Below are 22,500 nucleotides of genomic sequence, written 5' to 3'. Positions count from 1 at the left end.
ATGGGGTCACAGTCCAGTGACTTCTGTGCCGGTCCCAAACCCGGATAAATAGAGAGGGTTGCGTCAGGAAGGGCATCCGGCGTAAAACATCGCCAAATTTAACCATGCGAATCGTCAGTACTCTAAATTTCATACCGGATCGGTCGAGGCCCAGGTTAACAACGACCGCCATCGGCGCCGGTGACCTACAGGGCGCTGGTGGAAACTGGGCTACTGTTGGTCAAAGGAGTAAAAGAGAGCAGAACCCTGGGACATAAACAAGTGCATTCTGACCATGTGGGCTCACATGAGACATACATGAAAACATTTTGCTTACGACACTTTGAAACATCGCCATGTGAAACAAGCATCAGTGCAGCTCCACAGGTCTGAAAACTCATTCAACAATTCACATGACTTTAAAAATGCACAATACACCACAAATAATATAGAGGGAAAATATATATATATACATAACTGTCCACATTATTTTAAAATATGGCAGGTTTAAAGCTGTACATTAGATACACTGATCAGGCATAACATTATGACCACTGAAAGCTAAGTGAATAAGAGTGATTATCTCCTCATCATGGCCCCTGTTAGTGGGTGGGATATATTAGGCAGCAAGTGAACATTTTGTCCTCAAAGTCGATGTGTTAGAAGCAGGAAAAATGGACAAGCGTAAGGATTTGAGTGAGATTGACGAAGGGCCAAATTGTGATGGCTAGACCACTGGATCAGAGCATCTCCAAAACTGCAGCTCTTGTGGGGTGTTCCCGGTCTGCAGTGGTCAGTATCTATCAAAAGTGGTCCAAGGAAGGAACAGTGGTGAACCGGCGACAGGGTCATGGGCGGTCAAGGCTCATTGATGCACGTGGGGAGCGAAGGCTGACCCGTGTGATCCGATCCAACAGGCGAGCTACTGTTGATCAAACTGCTGAAGAAGTTAATGCTGGTTCTGATAGAAAGGTGTCAGAATACACAGTGCAGGATGGGTCAAGGCTGTTTTGGCAGCAAAAGGGGGACCAACACAATATTAGACAGGTGGTCTTAATGTTATGCCTGACCGGGTGTTATACATGTAAATGTGATTAATTCGACAAATGATTTAGATTGAGGGCATTTTTTTAATCTCTTAATTTGGCAGGTCTTTGTTGTAAACCTGGATCAGAATACTGCAGCTTCACCAGAAGTAAGACGACTGAAAAATCAGGAGCCTGGGTTTAATAAAAGAGATGGTTTATTGCATGCATGAACACAACCTACGCAGTCTGTCGTCCAAACATAAGTCGAAAACAGTCGACATTTCCACTGAAGTGTACATGCAGAGCACACTCTGGAGACCTACAAATAAAGCCCAAGGTGAAGAAAAGGCGAAAACATCAACATCACAGAAAAGCAGATTAAATTCATCTTAAAGGATTCATATAATCATCATATCTTTTTATGGACAAAACAGGAAATAAGTCCAACAGCAATTAATTTCATGCTCTTATAAGATACCTTTATAAAGAATTGGCAAAAAGGTCTCCACTTGGTATTGAGGTGTAATCAAGATGATGATCTACTTACATACAATATCATAGCCCTGTTCTATTACAGCTTCTTATTTCCATCCATTCATCTGTTTTCTTTAGCTCTGATCTTATACAGGGTTGCAGGGAACCTGGAGTCTATCCCAGGGGACTCGGGGAACAAGGCAAGGGACACCCTGAACTATAGGACACTCACACTCACACTATGGTCAATTTAGAGAGCTAATTAGACTATGTCTTTGGACTGGTGGAGAAAACCAGAGAACCTGGAGGAAACCCCTGAAGCTCTACACAAACAGGGGCACAGGCAGGAATCGAGGTCACACTGGAGGTGTGACCAACCATGCTAACCACTAAGCCACACTGACCACAGCTTCTGGTTTATAAAGTCCTAACTGTATTCAAATGAAAATTTATTGAAGAACAGTCTTATTATCCAGGACTGTGCCTACAACCTTCTCTCCCTTTGGGCATTTTGGGGAAAAGATGAGATCTACCTTTTTTTCATTAGCTTTAAAAAACAAAATACAAGGTACAAGTCAGGAAGCAAGTCTTGGCTGACTGCCTGCCTTTGAGGTAAGTGGCAAATTGTGTAACTTTTTAATTGTTTTATTACTTTAATGACTTTTATCCTAAAACATCATCTTCACAAGGAGCCCACTGGATGTTGAGCAGTGCAGAAACTAGAGAAGAAGCAAGTAACCGTAACCGTAAACGTGATATCACCAGACAACTGAAATATTCAGCACAGTGTGTGTTTGTGTTCATCGTCTGTAAAGGTGATAGATGGTGTCTGTTGAGCGTCGGCAGAATTGTCGTTGTAATGATATTCCCAACTTTAGAAAACAATTTGCACAGTCTCAGCTGAGTCACCACATCTGCATTAGTCTTTTTTTTTCCCCCTTTGTCCTTTATCTTCTTCTCCATCTTCCATCATGTCAAAACATTTCTGACCATTACCCTTTTCTCCATCCACTCTGCCCTTTATCTCATTCAAGGAGTCTCTGTTGTTGTTGTTTTTTTCTTCCTGCAAAACATTTTCCTCTACCTCAGCCTTCTTTCTGGCCTTCTGTAGGACCCAAGCAGGACATGATCTATGACTTCTGGAGGATGGTCTGGCAGGAGAACTGCTACAGCATTGTGATGATCACCAAACTGGTGGAGGTGGGAAGAGTGAGTATAGCATTCCAATAGCCCCATCTGTGGCTCCTTCTCCTTGCATTTAATGAGCGCCATCCATTACTGAAGCAGCTTCATCTTTCATCGTTCTTGCTCCGTGCTCCATCGCTCACGGTAACTGTCATACAGCTTGACAAAGACAATGCGTTTCCTGAGATGAGCCATGCCCATGTGTTTTATTTCTCGGCTCTCCATAGTGCCGCCGTCTCCTCTGCAGTTTGGCACAGCTTGCCTTCGTTTAACTGTCTTAATTGATGACTGAAAAATTTGAGTGCTGTGACGCAAATTGTGCAGAGACATTTTGCGAAAAGCAATCAGATTCTTAATTATAGGAGCTTGCATGCATGTTTTTGTCAGTTATACCTTTAATCTAAAAACATTTCGAGCGTAATTCATGCAATGTTTACTTAAATCAGGTTGACTGAATTATGTTTCCTTATTTCCTATGAGGTGTTCTTAATTAGGTGTTTGTTCTGTGTGTGTGTGTATGTGTGTGTGTACACTTCTTTCAGGTGAAATGCTGCAAGTACTGGCCTGATGATAGCGAGGTATATGGGGACATTAAGATCACTCTGCTGAAGACTGAAACACTATGTGACTACACAGTGCGCACCTTCACCATGGAACGGGTTAGAAGTTCACCAATTTCTCTCTTGAACTGCTTTTCCCAAAGCTGCTGAGATAATGCCCAAAAGAAACTTTCAAAACTGCTGTCTCAGGTTTCAACCTTTTGTCTAGAGTCATAGCCACTCATGGCAGGAGTCCAAATCAGCATCTTTGGTGGGAAGGACAGTCTTTTTTCTGCTTTTTTTTTCTGCTTTTGCTTCTCCGTGTACTTTATGGCTATTCATTTTTATGTTATATGAGCAGATGTTTAGACAGGATTTCTGTCCAGACACACACAAAAAAAAACACTCCTATGAGCACAACAGACTATTAGGTAGTAGTAGTATGCTGTAAAATATAGTAGAAAGTGTGTACAGTGTACACATAATAATAATAATAATAATAATAATAATAATAATAATAATAATACCTATTATTATGGTTATTAATTTAATTTAATTTTAATGTATTTGCTTATTATTATTATTATTATTATTATTATTATTATTATTATTATTATTATTATTATTTCAGTTTGTTTCATTTTATTTATTTATTCATTCATTTATTCATTCATTCAATTATTTATTCATTCATTCATTCATTTATTTATTTATTTTATTATTATTTATTATTATTATTATTATTATTATTATTATTATCCAAGCATAGATAGTACAAGCTACTACCAACACGTGTAGATGAATCCCTTTTCCTTGAACAGTTCCTTGAACTTTTCCTCATCCAGACTGTATACTGGTCCTGTAGAGTATTGTATTGTTTGTCTGCACTGTCCTTTGTCCTTGCACTGTTTGCACACTATGCACTTTTTTTATTTACTTTTTTTTTTTGTCCTTAGCTCCATGTTGTTTTTATGTAGCACCAGGGTCCAGGAGGAACGTTGTTTCATTTCATTGTGTACTGTGTCAGCTAGATATGGTTGAAAGGGGGAAAAAAAAAGCTTCTTGACTTGACTGGGACCTAGGAAACACGGCTCAGTAATGCAGGGAAACAATCAACAAGACTTCTGCATGAAACAAGGGAACAGGAGAAATAAATAAAGGAATTAAAGGCTGAAGTCAGAACAGGTGCACACATTAGGTAACAGAACAGTGACAGCACAGGTAGAGACAGGAGCAAAAAACAAAGGCATGTAGCATGTCAACAACAACAAAAACCACCTGGAGTACACACACACACACACACACACAAAAACATGAGCACGGCACTCGTTGTACCGGCCTGGACTTCTAGACACCTCAAGAAAATTGCTTTCATATTTAATGAATGCAGAAATAGCATCTTTAACTACAACTACATCTTCACCCAGGTCTTCAAAATGAAAGTAGAATTTCTGTAAACTCATTATCAAATCAGAGATTCCACACCACAATCCCGGCAACCTGTAGAACATCCATGATTCCTATCACATTCATAACAAACACAAAACATCAGGCATGTCTAAATTACTCAGCAATAACATACCACTCATACCATCTACCAGTATGTCCAATGTGACTGCTTACTCCTGTTTTTTTTCCCTTCACCAGCGGGGTTATCCAGCCAAGCACGAGGTGTGTCAGTTCCATTTCACATCATGGCCAGAACACGGAGTGCCGTATCACGCCACGGGCTTGTTGGCTTTCCTGCGGCGTGTCAAAGCCTCTACACCTCCCGATACTGGGCCTGTAGTCGTCCACTGCAGGTACACACATACTGTACACAGTACACACAAATACATTCACATCCACAATATAATCACAGGCTCACAGCACTGCTCTGTGTATATGACTACTCCTGCTTCAAATCTGATGATATTAGTTACAATAATCATACATTTACTGAAAGATACTGGGAACGAAGAATTCACTCCATATTGATTTGAATGGTTGTTGTCTTTAAGTCTTGACCAGGAGAGGAAGATTCTGTCCTAGTTCTACACTCTTAAAATAAATGAGTCTCTATAAAACCTAAAATGCTTCATATACAGAGCTGAGTGAAAAGAAGATCTCAGTGGAGCTCGTTGAAGCTAGATAGAAGTTCTTCTTCTTCTTCTTCTTCTTCTGTTGTTGTTGTTTTTCTTCTTCTTCTTCTGTTGTTGTTGTTGTTGTTCTTCTTCTTCTTCAAAAATTTGGGAAAAGATCCTATTGGCCAATTAGAGGGTTCTGTGTAGAACACCAAGAAACATCTTCTTTCTAAATTGTTCCTTAGAACATGAGCTGAATCTCAGGCACTGAATCAGCCACAAAGGTGCAAAACATGTGTTACATACATCAGATGAATCATCTCTAAATATCTACCACTTTCTCATTAAAATTCTAAATTAGTCAAAAGTCTAAATTAAGTCCAGTGTAATAGAATATAACGTATAGATAATCAGACTCAGCTGTTGTCTTTGGTATCTGTGTGTGTGTGTGTGTGTGTGTGTGTGTGTCTGTGTGTGTGTGTAGTATGGGTGCGGGCAGGACAGGTTGCTACATTGTCCTGGATGTGATGCTGGACATGGCGGAGTGTGAGGGAGTGGTGGACATCTACAACTGTGTGAAGACGCTCTGCTCACAGCGCATCAACATGATTCAGACTGAGGTAAAGCAAACTGCATGTTAGATCAGCTGTGGAATGCACATCTGTACCACGTCAAACTTCAGAAAAGTGTCATATTGTAAGTTTGTGGCTGACTTCTAGAAACACTCTATATTAATGGTTCTATAATTAATGAATGAATGGATGGATGGATGGATGGAATAATGGATGATTGAATGAATGATTAAATGAATAAGTTAATAGACAAAGAAGAATGGATGAATGCGCAAATAATGAATGAATGAATGAATGAATGAATGAATGAATGAATGAATGAATGAATGAATGAATGAGTGAGTGAGTAACCAGATATGCAAATAAATGACATAATGGATGGATGGATGGAATAATGGAGGATTGACTGAATGACTGAATGAATGATTAAATGAATGTCAATAGACAAAGAAGTAAATGAATGAATGTGCAAATAAAGAATAAACGAATGAGTGAGTGAGTGAGTGAGTGAGTGAGTGAGTGAGTGAGTGAGTGAGTGAGTGAACAGATATGCAAATAAATGAAATGATAGATGGATGGGTGGATGGATGGATGGAATAATGGATGATTGAATGAATGATTAAATGAATAAGTTAATAGACAAAGAAGAATGGATGAACGCGCAAATAAAGAATGAATGAATGAATGAATGAATGAATGAATGAATGAATGAGTAACCAGATATGCAAATAAATGACATAATGGATGGATGGATGGATGGATGGAAGGAATAATGGAGGATTGACTGAATGACTGAATGAATGATTAAATGAATAAGTCAATAATCAAAGAAGTAAATGGATGAATGTGCAAATAAAGAATAAACGAATGAGTGAGTGAGTGAACAGATATGCAAATAAATGACATAATGGATGGATGGATGGAATAATGGAGGATTGACTGAATGACTGAATGAATGATTAAATGAATAAGTCAATAGACAAAGACGTAAATGGATGAATGTGCAAATAAAGAATAAATGGATGGATGGACAGATGGATGGACAGATGGATGGACAGATGGACAAGTGGATGAGCGAATGAACAAATGAGTGGGGAAATAAATCTATAAATAGAATTAATGATTGATGGCTAAACATATGTGTTATTTGTAGCTCCCTCACACACTTTTACTCCTCTTTTAGGAGCGGTCTGATTTTATTCATGTTGCCATCCTAGAGGCATGCCTGTGAGCTTTTAGGAAGTAAGGTGAATGTTTTCCTGACTAATGAGGCACACACTGCAGTAGACTTCTGATTAAAGTGATTTGGATTAGATTAGATAGTGATTAAAAAGAAAATTTAAGAGGAGAACTGTTTTGCCTTTGGTCTTAATTACAGTCATCTGAATCTAACCAGGGATATTTTTTATGCATCAACATTTACTCTGGATATACACTATATTGCCAAAAGTATTCGCTCACCCATCCAAATAATCAGAATCAGGTGTTCCAATCACTTCCATGGCCACAGGTGTATAAAATCAAGCACCTAGGCATGCAGACTGTTTTTACAAACATTTGTGAAAGAATGGGTCGCTCTCAGGAGCTCAGTGAATTCCAGCGTGGAACTGTGATAGGATGCCACCTGTGCAACAAATCCAGTCGTGAAATTTCCTCGCTCCTAAATATTCCACAGTCAACTGTCAGCTGTATTATAAGAACGTGGAAGTGTTTGGGAACGACAGCAACTCAGCCACGAAGTGGTAGGCCACGTAAACTGACGGAGCGGGGTCAGCGGATGCTGAGGCGCATAGTGCGAAGAGGTCGCCAACTTTCTGCAGAGTCAATCACTACAGACCTCCAAACTTCATGTGGCCTTCAGATTAGCTCAAGTACAGTGCGCAGAGAGCTTCATGGAATGGGTTGGAATGGAGCTGGGCTTGGCCCCTTAGTTCCAGTGAAAGGAACTCTGAATGCTTCAGCATACCAAGACATTTTGGACAATTCCAAAAACTTTGTGGGAACAGTTTGGAGCTGGCCCCTTCCTCTTCCAACGTGACTGTGCACCAGTGACCAAAGCAAGGTCCATAAAGACATGGATGACAGAGTCTGGTGTGGATGAACTTGACTGGCCTGCACAGAGTCCTGACCTCAACCCGATAGAACACCTTTGGGATGAATTAGAGCAGAGACTGAGAGCCAGGCCTTCTCATCCAACATCAGTGTGTGACCTCACAAATGCACTTCTGGAAGAATGGTCAAAAATTCCCATAAACACACTCCTAAACCTTGACAATAAAAAATAATGCAAGTGATTTAAAGTGATTTTTATTTTTAGAGAGAATGTCTGATATAATTGGTGGTGAAATGCTGTAAATTATATTAAAATTGATGAGTAAAATCCTCTCAAAATATAAACATTCAGAAGGAAAAAAATTAATTGATCTTACTTTCATTTGTTTTTGACCTTAATATTAATCTCATCATTCAACTGCTTAAGTTGAGAAGATTTAAAAAATAAACCCCATGAACAAACGCTGTCTTGAAAACCGAGCTATTATCATGTTTCTGACTGCTTTTTAATCTCCCAAAGAGCTGTGGACATGGAGATCACTTTCCTCAGTGATTGATGCTCTGTATTTAAATGTCAGCGGCAGATTACTGTTTTCCGAGCGCACTGTTTCTTTATGTTGATTCATCCAGGAGATAAAATTACACTTAAGTTGAAAATGACTATTCTTTACAAAGCACAAAGACCCACTGAGAACAAGACAAACAGAAAAATAGAACAGAAGAGATAAGCTGTAATTTACTGATACTTTTTTTTCGGTTTAAAATTTCTGCATTTTATTGTTTTCCGCCAGCTTCCTTCCATCTCGAAATAACTGCTGTGTGTGAAAGAGTGTGTGCATGGACTGGTGTCCCAGTGTGTCCCAGTGTTACTGGAATAAGCTCTTGAACAAACTAATGGAATGGAATACAAGGAACAAATGAATAAATGAATGGATAAATGAATGGATGGATAAATAAACAGATGAATAATTGAGCAAATACATTGATGAATAAAGGAATGAATAAATGAATGAACTAACAAATGTAACGAATGGAAGAATGATCGGATGGATGGATGGAAGGATGGATGGATGGATGATTGTAGGAATTATTGTGGAAATGCATGAATGAACAAACAAACAAACGATAGGATAGACAGACAAACAAAAGATTGTATGAATGATTGGATGGATGCATGGTTAGTTGGAAGGGTGGATGGATGGATGGATGGACGAACAGATGAATTATTGAGCATATACATGAATGGATTAAGGAATGGATAAATGAGTGATTAAGGGGATAAATGAATGGACGAATGATTGGAGAAATTGATGAATGAATGAACAGACAAATGATCAAATAAATGGGTGGATGGATGGATGGATGAACAGATGAATAAATGAGCAAATACATGGATGAATAAACAAATGGATGAATGTTTGGATGAATGAGGGGACGAATGGATGGATGAAAAATTGTAGGAATTAATGTGGAAATGATTGAATGAACAAACAAATGAACGAAGGGACGGACAAACGAATGATTGTATGAATTAATGGATGGATGGATGGATGAATAAAGGAATGGATGAATAATGAATAAGAAGGATGGATGAATGATTGTAGAAATTAATGAATGAACAAACAAATGAATGAAAGAACAAACAAATGAATGAAGGAACGAACAAACAAACAAATACAGATTATGTTTATCTTCTTCATATCATTTTACTCCTCGTTTTCTTTTTTTTTAGGAGCAGTATGTCTTTATTCATGACGCCATCTTGGAGGCATGCCTCTGCGGCGAGACAGCTATCCCAGTCAGCGAGTTTGCTCTCACCTACAAAGACATTCTGAGGGTCGACACCCAGAGCAACACCTCTCAGCTCAGAGAAGAGTTCCAGGTGAGAGTTTTCCGCTCTTATTTCATCACTTTTAGTCAATGGAAGTCTTTGCTATAGGAGAAGAAAAAGCCTGTCATACTTGTGCGGCACAGATAAAAATTCACAGCTAAAATATTTGGGAGATGCCTGGAGCTCTGTCAGATCATCACCGGAGCTTTAAAGGATAACTCTGGCAGCGATTTATTAGTCTTTTATACAGCATCAAAAGTTCTAGATGTAAGCTTCTTTCTGACATTTAAAGATCGTCCTGCTTTTTAAAGTAAGCACTGTATCAACAAATTGTCGCACTGAGCAACAGATTCCTCTGGAAATTAATAAGAGACAGATGGCAGAGGAAGATAATCAGTCTCTCTGATTGTATTGAATCAGAAACGGGCTGCTACAATCAGAGTTTTTATGACTTTACTGGAATTTTAAAACGGCATTTTGCAGTAAATCAAATTAGAAAAGTATTCCAGGTCTTGAATATGTGTGCAAAGTTACAAATTCCAGATACAAGGTTTGTTATTTGTCATGCACACATATAAAGTTATATAAAGTATAGAACTGGCAGTGAAATGAAATGCCTCTCATCCTTAGATGTAATAATAATAATAATAATAATAATAATAATAATAATAATAATAATAACAATAATAATAATAAATAAATAAATAAATAAATAAATAAATAAATAAATTCAAGAACTTAAAAGTTAAAATATTAATAAATAGAAATAAGAAGAAGTAATAAAATGTGATGTTTAATATGTTCCAAGTTAAATGAAGTGGCAAGATGTGCAATTATGTTACACGTACTAACAGCTCAGAAGGTGTAAATACAACAACAATATAAGTTTGCACTCCTGCCAATAGGCAATCAGTGTCGTTGTTGAGTGTGAAAAAGGAAAATAAGTCAGTGGTGTTCAATCTTACTCAGAAGGAGCTGGTATAGGTGCAGGTTTTTTATTCCAGCTACACAGAAGTCACACCTGAGTCTACTGAAAGCCAAGATCAGCTGATTAAACAGGTGGAATCAGGTGTGGCTCCTGCTCGGTTGGAATGAAAACCTGGACCAACACCTGCCCTTTCTGGATAAGACTGGACTTCATTGTTCTAAGTGGACTGAGCAGGGCGGCATCCAAACATGGTCTTGGAAACAATTCTTGGAATCAGATACATACATTAAATAAATAAATAAATAAATAAATAAATAAATAAATAAATAAATAAATACTACTACTACTAATAATAATAATAATGAATGAATGAATGAATGAATGAATAAATAAATAAATAAATAAATAAATAAATAAATAAATAAATAAATAAATAAACAAACACAATTTTTGGATCCCCATTCAATTTCAAATTGAAATTTTAAAACACTATATCACTGGTGCTATAATATCCGTGTTAGTACCATGTTAGTAATTTACCAATTTTCTGTTCAATCTATTATGTGTTCAATTTTACTTAAGTGGGAATTCTGCTTTTAATTTATAACATGCCATTATTCTAAGCATTCCCAGACTGTGAATATAACCAGCACATAACAAATCCTTAGACAGACCACTGATTTGATTTCATCAGCTATTTCTCTCCCTTTAATTCCTTTATGCTTATTTTCATCTACTGCACTCATTTTGCTTTGTCTTTTTTGCATGAAAATATTGTTGACTTCATTGAAGCACCACATGTCGTTCCGTCATTACGTTTCCATACCTAGACAGTCGTAATGCTATGTATGCTCTTTTGAAATGCCCCATCAGAATGTCATGGACATAAGCCATAAGCCATTGCGGCTTCAGTAATCTACACTATTGTCATTCAAATCCCATTCTTTGATGGACTTGTAATGTGCTGGTTCATTATAAACACCATTATAATCAGCCAAAGCACTTATCCTGCAATCTAAATCATTATGTCGGAATATTAGGAAGTTCTTACTGTCCGCTTTCCGGGAGCTGCAAGCCCTCTATGTGTGCTACTACTGAAGCCTTATTAGTAGCACTCATGCTCTTTCTAGCGAAAAACAATCCTCTGTGCACCAGCATGATCAGAGATTTACATGCTGAGAGCTTTTTCTGGCTCATCAAACTGATCTCAAACACAATTTATAGGAATTTTAATCATAGCATGTACATCCTTTCAACAAGGCACAGTGATGTCTGAACGGTTAAAGCTCTGGGTTCAGATCAGAAGATTGAGGGATGAAAGTCTAGCATTGATAAGCTGCCACTGTTGGGCCCTTGAGCTAGGCCCTTAATCCTTTCTGTATCATGGCTGACTCGGTGTTCTGACCTCAACTAGGACATGTGAAGTTTGATGTATGTGATGATCCTAATACCGAAAAAAAAGCCTGGGTAAAGCCAGTGTATACTTTCCTGATCTCACAATTGAATCATCTGCTGTTGTAGCCCCTCCCATATGGTGCATTGTTGTGAGATGCTTTTCTGCTCAGCACAGTTGTAAAGAGTGCTTATATACGAGTTACCACAGCCTCGGTCAGTCCTTCGCATTCTGGTCTCATCTCTTCTGACCTCTTTCATCAACAAGGGGTTATCGTCTGCTCAGACTCTGCTCAAGGGATAGATATGCTTTTGTTTTTTGTTTTCTTTGCTGTTGTACAACAGGCAGGATCCCGCGCTCTCAGCCCGGGTTCGATTCCCGGGCAGGGTGCTAACACAGAGTTAGCTCTCAGTGCCGGTCCCAAGCTCGGATTAAATGGGAGGGTTGCATCAGGAAGGGCATCCGGTATGAAACTTGAGCCAAACTGAAACTTGCGGACCGAATGATCCTCTGTGACGACCCCAAACAGGGAGCAGCCTAAACAATAGCAACAACAAGTTACTAAAAGTCCAAGCAGTTACTTCTGAATTCTGAGTAACTTAAAGCGTCAAATGATTTTACTTTAACATTTTCCCAGGCCGAGGAGGTTACAAAAGACACTGAACAGTTTAGAAATCCGAATGATTATGAATCCATGAGTCTGAAGAGCATGTGTTGAATCTGTGTAGTAATTCTTGCTGCAGAGATGTTTCTAGCCACCAAGTCAGAGTTGTCTGACACGAATTAGGGGGAGGTTTCTATCCTCAAATACTCACTCGCACTACATTTCAATTCAATTCGATTCAATTTATATAGCGCTTTTACCATTTACCATTGTCTCAAAGCAGCTTTACAGAAATATGAAAGAAATTACAAATACACATGTACTGCTCCTCATACAGAATCAACTGTATTATCCTCATCCTCCCTTCTCCTCTCCTACTACACACCAGTCCAGCAAATGATCTACTCCCAATTCTGATATAAAATAGTCAGAAACTAATGACAAGACATTTTTTTTTGTAGACAAGTATGCAATTGATCTAAGATCCATAGATTTTGATTGAGGAAAAAAACAACACAGACAAAAACAACCAAAAGGGGTTATTTGTAAAGGTAAAGCCTGCACAATCAAAACTATACCTCCAGACAGCGTTCTAGTTTCTGATTATTCCATGCTGCACATGCTTTCATTTGAACACACAATTAGACATACAATTTTTTCACCACTTTCTTGTCCAAAATGATTCATGCTTGGGGAGAAATATTGGTGTTCATAATAGAGCACCATCAAAGATGAAAAAATGAACCAATTTTGACACCAATTCATGAGGCTTTTTCTTTCTGGACAAAAAATTGTGACAAGAAGTCTGTGTTTCGCATGTTTTCTTCACCAATTTTCATATTAACCAATTTTCCTCTCTTCCATCAAGCCTTCCTTTTGGATTCCATTTTCCATCTCTGCCTTGTCCTTCACTGGCTTTTTAATCCTGCCTTCACTTTTAAAATGATGCCAAATATCACGAAATCTATGCGTAACTGTATTGCTTTTCTCCTGAAAATGCTTCCTGTGGAGTTTCTCAACAACATTTCCATTACCATATGGACAAACACTGTACAAGAGTTGGTGGTATATGGAAAACATGAGAGTGAAAAATGAGTGAAATTCCATCACAAGTACTGTATTTGGAAAGCTTTGAAAACACTAAAGCAATCACGTCAGCGGACATCGGCATGTTTTCCTGAATTGAAATGCAGGGGGGTCTAGAAGTCGAGGAGCAGTAGTAAAAATCTGTTTTTAAATTAATCATTACAAATGAAATTCTATTGCATGTTTTCTTGAACAAATTTATTATTCTCCAGTTTTCTCCTCTTCCACCAACATTCCTTTCCATTTTACCTCATCTGCCTTTTCATCCTGTCTTCTATTTTTTGCTTTATTTTTATATATTTGTTTTCCGACTGTCAGACGCTGAACTCTGTGACACCTCACTTGGACGTGGAGGAGTGCAGTGTTTCTCTGCTGCCCAGAAACCGAGAGAAGAACAGGAGCATGGACGTCCTGCCTCCTGACCGAGCTCTGGCCTTCCTGGTCACCACGGATGTAGACGGCAGCGATTACATCAACGCCGCTCTGATGGACAGTTTTCTTCGTCCTGCCACCTTCGTGGTCACACCTCACCCACTGCCCAACACCACTGCAGACTTCTGGAGGCTGGTGTTTGATTACGGCTGCACCTCCATCGTCATGCTCAACCAGATCAACCAGTCCAACTCTGCCTGGGTGAGTAGCTACAGAATTCCTTTTCATTTACTAACTTTTTAATCGCAGCACAAGTCATAAAATTAAAATGCTCGCAGACTTTTCTGCCAGAAGCTCGTTTCTATTATATGGCCATTTTGTGATGAAAATGTTTTATGTAATGATGTCAATTCCTAGAGCAGCTGTCGCACACTATAGGTTTTGCTTTATCAGTAAAAAAAAAAGTTTGTATTCTGACACTTTTCCATCAAGAAATTTATTTATGTACATAACAACCATCCATGACTATTTTAATTTAAAAGCTGTAAGTCCAAGTACCAAAACTAGAATGGACAGAATAGGATCATACACCTATACACAAGTTAAACTAACAAAAGGTTAAATTAAAATAACATACTATCTTTCTGAAATGCTGAAGTAGTGATGTAATGTCTTGAAATACCAAGATACTGCATTAAAATAATGGCAAAGAATCTTGAATTAATGACAGATTAAATCAAAAATAATGACATCATGTCTTGAAATAAGTTATAGTAAAAAGCAGCAAGGCTAAATGCTAACACAAGGGCTTCAAACTACTGCTTTTAAACTGGTAGCCTCACCAATTTTGGTTTGGTTCTTACCTTCCCACTGGTCAATTTCTTTCACTCAGTTATTGGTGATTGCAACAGGGACCACAGGGACCACCTCTTTAGGAGGACAGCCAGAGACAGAAGAGCAAACAGTGGGGAAAAAGGAACTGAGAAGAAAAAGATTTGCACACAAATGCAAGCCAAAATTGCATTATTTTGAAAGTCATATCGAGATATTAAGTAAAACAAACAATGTACTATCCTGAAATAGCGATATTAATCCAAACTAAGGAAACGATGGCTAATTTTCTTAAGCTGAAATTCGCCCTGGTCATAAGACATTAAAGACACTGCCCTTTTAAAGTGCTATAGTTTACCATTAAATAAAGATGTCACCTGTAATCCCTTAATCCAGCTGCACCGCTCTGCCAACATTACTCAGTGTTGCTTTTTTCTTAATTTCCATACTGCTCCTAAATGAAAGCATTTTTTTTAAACACATTTCTCTTGTATAAACAGTTGACATTAAGTATTACGGTCTTATCCGAGTTGATGGCAAACTCTATATGACTTTTTGCGGCATTTAAATTGGACTTGTGTTAAAGTGAAATCTGTTATACCTAATATAAAGAGGGTACAATTTTTATTTCTCTAAGAAACCAGAGTGATTAGAGAGAACAGATGTTAGGGGTAGTGGGGGAAATACACATTCACGCTAAGGGGTAGGAAGATTTCGGCCCACAGCGCCAGCATACTGCTTTTCCCACTGGTCTGTTTTATATTGGTTTGTTGGTGCGGAGGCGAAAATGATAAATGATGCCAAATGTCGAGATTTATGCGTAATTGCATTGCTTTTCTTCTGAAAAATGCTTCCTGTGGAGTTTCTCAACCACATTTCCATTACCATATCGACAAACACTCTACTACCACTGAGTGGTATACGGACAATATTACAAAGAATTAGGATTGTCGCAATTCATTTGCAACAATCAGTAAAACAATCACATCGATGGACACCGGCATGCTTTCCAGAATCCAAAAGTCGGAGATCAGTAGTAAAAAGGTTAACATTACAAATCTGTCATTACAAGCATTGCAAATTTGTAGAGCATTTTTAACAACAGACATTTTTATCTGTAATTCTGTAAAATGTATGCTGTAGAATTATAATTTCCTTTCACTGGAACTAAGAGGAACCCTGTGCATTGTCCATGAAGCCATGGTGTGTTAAGGTTGGAGTGGAAGAACTGGAACGCTGACTGAACCCCAGATCTAACATCAAAGCCTGATCTTACTAATACTCTTGTAGCTGAATGATCACAAATCCCCACAGCCACAATCCAACCTCTAGTGAGAACAGAAAATTGGATTTTATTACAACAGCAAAGGAGAATAAATCTGGAATGGGATGTTCAACAAGCACATATAAGTGTGAAGGTCAGGAATCCACATACTTTTAGCCATATATGTTTGTCTAGATTTGTAGTAACATTTCTCCATCGCCATATAGGTTATAATTATATGTTATAATAGGTATTAAAGAAGTCCCGCCCATTCAGCTATTATTCCAGATTTAATATTATCGATTTTATTGAAGATGAACGAATGAATAATCATGTGTTTTTCTTTATAGATTATTCAGGCTCTCTAGTCTTACATTATATGGCCAAAATTATACAGCATACAAAGACATTCGAGACAAATGTGAGCTTTGTAAGAGAAGAACCACATTCTTTAGGCCATGTTCTACTCCTGTAGAACTGTCAGTAATTGGATCCTCATCTTTGCTTTTGACTCGACTAATTACTTTGCATGTTACTCACTCAGGTGATGAGTTTTCTTCTGCAGGCTAGATTTTTGATTCTTTCATGCTTGGATGCTGGTTTTGATTAGCGTTCAAACATTACAGCTGCCACATCTACCACCTAAGAGAAAGCGTATGTTTTTATGTGGCAGGATATCGGCATCCGAATGGTGTAGATAATTCGATAACTGCCAGTTATAACGATTAAAGGAAGAATCTATTATGTCAGTTTGGCTATGCTAATGTTAGCAAGGAAAGAAGACATTGCTTTAGTTCTTGTAAAGTAGGGATGATTTGGATGTTTGCTGGATTCCAGATGCAGTGACGTACTGTATGTTGAATTTTTTTTTTTTGCAGGCTAAAAGTTTTGTTTTTAGCATAATGAATAAATTATTATTATAATTAATAACTATAGTACTTTTTTGGTATCTTTCTTGCCATCTATTTGAGGACTTATGTTTCTTTGTATGTGTTTAGGAAACCTTTTTGCTTCATGTAACGGATTGCTTCTCACATATCCTATTCCACTGTAATCGTGTGTGTGTGTGTGTGTGTTACTAAAATTGTGTATATGTAAATATTAATACTATCAACATTTTCTCCCTGCACCGTGTTTATACGCTTCCATCACTGTGACAAGGTATTAACATGCTTCCAGCACTCTCCCCATGCCCCTGTCACTTCAACCTTGCGCCCCTCCCTCTGTCTGTTTGTGTGTTTCAGATGTTAAAAGCAGCCTGACATTGACTGTGTTGCTTTTGAAGCCGCAGCAGACTATAAGCATTAAGAAAAAAAATAAATAAAAAGAAGAAGAGCGTTAGGTCTCCTCTATCTCTCTAGGCTACAAATGAAAAATGGAGGAAATCGAGGTGGCACAAATTAATTCTCTTCTCCGATTAAATGCTTCCCCCCCCCTCCCTTTTTCCCAATCAGTCATTTTTCCCCCTAGTGTTCACAGCTTCCTCTCCTCTCCCCTTTGCTATAATCCGTGTGTGCATATCATTCCGCTTGTTGTGTCCTTATCTTCCTCCCACTGTAAAATGCAAATTTAAGCACATATACGCTTCGAAGCTCGGCGCGTCGCGTATTAGAATAAATCGCGAAGCAGAAAGCGGTTTACTGTATGATGGAAGGATGTAACCGAATATGAATAAATTACTCCAGATGAAATGAACAGATAACAAATGCACATATGAATAATAGGAGCACTGTGTTGTTTAGACGAATGGTATGACACTCGTAGGACAAAGACCGCGTTCATTTACTCTTTTTACCAGAACCAATGAACGGATCGATGTTTCCATGTTCAGCATTGGATGTCTTTGTCATGCCACTCCACAGTGATGGTGAAATGGCTCATATGGAAGTAGACAGCTTCCGAGCTTGACTAGGGCAATATATTCATAGAAAAATTTCCCCCAAAATAACACAAAAATGTTCAAAATAAATGGTGATATCAAACCCATTTCTGCTCTCTGAGATGCCCCGAGTGCAGGTTCATAAGCATTTAAACTTTGAACAGTATATACTGTACTGTAATGGTCAGGGGTTTACATACTTTTGGCCCTCTAGTAGTAATTTGCTGAACATTTTCCTCATTGACTCAACTGATCACTTTCTGCTCAATACGTGCTGTTCAATATTTCTTTCGATTTTTCCTGCTTGGATGCTATTTCTTAAGCATCTCAACATTCCTGACTAAATGTATATCAGACTTGTGGCAATAAAATGTATTTCTACTGATGTCCAATAAATCGATTTCCGATCCACCAGTGGACTTGGAAAAAGGGTTAACATCGCATTCATTTACTCATCTTTAGTTATTGATCACTCTGGTTTAAATCAGGTTAATAGTTGCTAAATTTGTTCGAAATATTGCGGGTACGAACGTGACCGGATGTGGGCGTGGCCCAAACATCTCTCCTGATCCACTTGCTTAATGATTTTTATCTTTCCTTCTCTCAGCCTTGTCTGCAATACTGGCCTGAGACGGGCATGCAGCAGTTCGGACCCATGACAGTAGAGTTGCTCTCCAGGTCCACAGATGATGACGTCATCACCCGACTGTTTCGAGTGAATAACATCACACGGGTAAGCGAAAGAGATAACGAAATGCTCCGAAATCTAATATAATATAATGTGCACTCTTTTAGTCCGACCATTAAACCTGTTCCACTCATTATAGCGAGGAGGGTTAACACTGATTCCACTCAATTATAAAACCCAGTGAAATGTTGGCCTTATTAAAATGCTACACTGACCTCTAACTACTTCTGACTTCTTTCGAGTCCACAGCCAATGTTTCATGGCTAATGGACTAACAGGCTAATTGCTTAATTCATCTTTTTTTTTTTTTTTTTTTAGAGAAGAGCCAGTGTAAATGAATTCAGTGCAGGTATATCTGCAGCAGCATCTTAAAACCGTGGTTAATCATGTAGACAGAGTCGGAAAGATCAGACAAGACGTGTTCAGCATTCGAGGTTAGCTTTTTTTTTTTGCGTGTGTTAGCTTCGCGAGTGCTTTTGCTGTGTGACTAAACGTGGATAATGTAGCTAACAAGTCGGGAAAGCAGACTTAAGAAGTAATCCTGCCTCATCCTGCCTCTTCGAGAGACCCAAGAGAGAAACCAAGGATGAGGAACTCCTCTCGAGTTGATCCTGTCATTAACTCTGTGAGTCGATGTTGAGCAGAATCAAGAGTGGGGTAAACATGCTAACGAAGGACAAGATGGAGGAGTTCATTTCATATCACATCTTATGATTGTCAAATGAACTGCATGCAATGTTTATAGGAATTCTGTACATCAGTTCCATGTGATTGACTAAAATTAAATTGAACACAATTAGTTTTCCTTCATCCAGCAGGATTTGAGCGTGCATTTTCAAAGCCTTGAATAGAATGAAACACTTGAGCTGAGACACATCTCCACTGTTATTCTACCGTAAATTGCCTAAATGTAGTACTTCAGGTATCAGTGTTACCCTCCTGCCATGTTTAATCATCTCTCTGTTTTTCCTAGCTGCAGGAGGGCAACCTGGTGGTTCGTCATTTCCAGTTCCTGCGCTGGTCAGCATACCGGGATATCCCAGACTCCAAAAAGGCCTTTCTCACTCTGCTGGCTCAAGTACAGAAGTGGCAGAGAGAGTGTGGTGATGGTCGCATTGTAGTTCACTGCCTGTAAGTTTCCCAAAGTTCACTGGTTGTTCTTTCTTTCTTTCTTTTTTAAAGATAAATCATGCTTCATGACAGTGATTTTTGTAATTCTCATCTTGCCCATTAAGATGAATCTGCTTTAGGCACTTAATCCATTCCTCCCCCTTTCATTGCGTAATTATTCATAGCCTGTGGCTCTTCTGCTCTCTGGCCTGAGGACAGAACTCCTCTGCCTTTATCCGTGGGTCAGTTTTTCTTAGTTTATGCATTAATGAGTCTTACAGATTGCTGGAAAAAAACTCTCGCTAATGTGCCCTTCATCTATCAGCCTCACACTAATCAGAGTTCATTGCAAGCCATCTTTTTTGCTTCACGTCTCTTAACCCGAAAATCTCTCTGCTTCCTTCTCTTCCAATCACTTTAGTTTTGTTTTTCTTTTAGCACTACGTCACTGTTACTCTTTAGCGTTATAGAAAAATGTATTCATTTCAAATTTAACCTTAATGTGCGAGCGAGAGGTGACAGTGATGAGGAAAAACTCTTTGAGATGACGTTAGGAAGAAAACCTTGAGAGGAACGTAATAAAATGATTAGAGATTCATTCTAGATGTAACATGAGTCTTTATTGCTGAAGTTACATATTGACTGTTATCTGATGAAGCCATCTTCATCTTCATGGACTTCATCTAAGCAGATCCATCCACAGCAATCTCATGTTATCTTGCATATGAAGAAGATTCTACCATCGATGACTAGTTTTGCAAAATCAAGGCAAAATCGGAGCTGTGAGAATGACCAAAAACTCGATCTGAGCGAGTCGCCTATGAGTTGCCTTCTCCCGTGAAATATTTGGTATGCTAAACATCTGGACATGTCGGTGACTCAAAATCATGCAGTGTGAAAGGAGCTCTGACTGAAACATACCCCGGTGATGACCTACAGCCAATGAGAGAGCGAGATACAGGGCAGCTGGCAGTTTGGGGAGGAGTTATAGACCACAATATCAGCAAGCATGGCTTCAGTTGGAGCACAATAGAGTTTATAGGTTTTTATCAGAAAAAAATGGCTTAAATATAGTTATTTAATTATTATTATTATTATAGTTATTTAATATGAAGTTATTTCTACTTATTTCAGAATAAATACACTTTACAATAGCATCTAACAGAAATAAAGCAGAAACATTTGCTTGACCGGCCGCATCAGCAGCAGCGCATTGCAAAATTATTCATTTGTTCAATTATACAGAACGCTTCCTCAGACTTTTTACTCGGACTCCAATTATCCAATCAAAGCACGGGGAATTGCTGACGTAATCGTATGCCTGCTAGATGGCCCCAATGACGCCAACTCGAAATCTGATTGGTTAATGCAACAATTTCATTGCCAGTTATTTTAAGCTATGGGCGCTATTGATTCTGAAGGCCTTAAGGCAGATTTCTTTCACTCTGGGAACACATGATGTCAGCCACTGTCTGAAATATGATTGGATAAATACTCTTATCATAAATATACACAACTGGACGCAGCGCAACCGAGAGAAAAGCTATGAAATGTAGAGAATAGACTATTGGGAATAATTTAATACACATTCATGGAAAAATATATTAAATATATTAAAATGCAAGTCAGTGATTCAGATCACTGCTGTTTAGGCCAGCAGAGAAGGCCTTGCTGGCCCTGACGGTCCACCACTGGATTTTTGTATTAGTCAGGAGACAGCATGAAGTAGGAATGAAGAAGTGGTGTTCTGTATAACTGGAGATAATTTACATAGATGCATTTCAGATTTGCATTTCAGTGTGACCCGACTGCAACGCACTGATGAACGTGAAAGGAGCTGAAGCAGGAAATTACACTCACTTCAGTGTTAAATTCTTTAAAAAACAATGCATGGACGTTGTTTTACACTGATGACGACAGAATGAAGGTTTTGCTTCACTTTTGTTCTAAATGAACAGAAACACCATCTGTGAATGCTTTACTGTATTTTTTTCTACGCAGTGTTTTCCCTCTGGTGTGCTTTGCTTTTTTTTGAGCACATTTTTTTGCTGTAGTTGCGTATACTGAAAGTGTGTGTTCACTGCTGATGGTCCCACAGCAGGCTAAATGTTTGTCACTAGGTTAGTTTCCAGCTGCCTCTTTTTACACTCACTTACTCATGCACTGAATGTATTGTATGTTATACTGAACCACTGGCTTAAATCCTGCAAGGACACATTGTACTGGATTAAACCCCATACCAGAACACACACACACACACACACTATGACACACACACTATGACACACACACACACTATGACACACACACACACACACTATGACACACATACACACACACACTATGACACACACACTATGACACACACACACACACACACACACTATGACACACACACACACACACACACTATGACACATACACACACACACTATGACACACACACACACACACACACTATGACACACACACACACACACACACTATGACACACACACATACTCTAATACACACAGACATAAATGTACTCTTTCACACACAAAACCCCATACAAAAACATACACACACACACACACACACATACTCTAATACACACATACACACACACACTCTCTAATAGAC

General features: G+C 38.5%; 1 protein-coding gene across 5 annotated transcripts in view; it reads left to right on the top strand.

Annotated features, from left to right (window-relative positions):
• ptprua (protein tyrosine phosphatase receptor type Ua) overlaps positions 1 to 22,500 on the top strand; it is a 264,933-nt gene that overhangs the window by 236,592 nt on the left and 5,841 nt on the right. For all 5 annotated transcript variants that reach the window (XM_058404915.1, XM_058404911.1, XM_058404913.1 and 2 more), the window contains 8 exons: positions 2,593 to 2,690; positions 3,209 to 3,325; positions 4,853 to 5,007; positions 5,753 to 5,888; positions 9,625 to 9,774; positions 14,053 to 14,367; positions 18,688 to 18,813; positions 19,742 to 19,899. In XM_058404915.1, the coding sequence (XP_058260898.1) occupies positions 2,593 to 2,690; positions 3,209 to 3,325; positions 4,853 to 5,007; positions 5,753 to 5,888; positions 9,625 to 9,774; positions 14,053 to 14,367; positions 18,688 to 18,813; positions 19,742 to 19,899 (1,255 nt within the window). The remainder of the gene's footprint in view (positions 1 to 2,592; positions 2,691 to 3,208; positions 3,326 to 4,852; positions 5,008 to 5,752; positions 5,889 to 9,624; positions 9,775 to 14,052; positions 14,368 to 18,687; positions 18,814 to 19,741; positions 19,900 to 22,500) is intronic.

This window comes from Hemibagrus wyckioides, linkage group LG12, assembly GCF_019097595.1.
Source record: "Hemibagrus wyckioides isolate EC202008001 linkage group LG12, SWU_Hwy_1.0, whole genome shotgun sequence".
In the NCBI taxonomy this organism is placed as follows: domain Eukaryota; kingdom Metazoa; phylum Chordata; class Actinopteri; order Siluriformes; family Bagridae; genus Hemibagrus; species Hemibagrus wyckioides.
The sequence above is the reverse complement of the archived record's forward strand: the minus strand, read 5'-3'. Positions and strand labels throughout refer to the sequence as shown.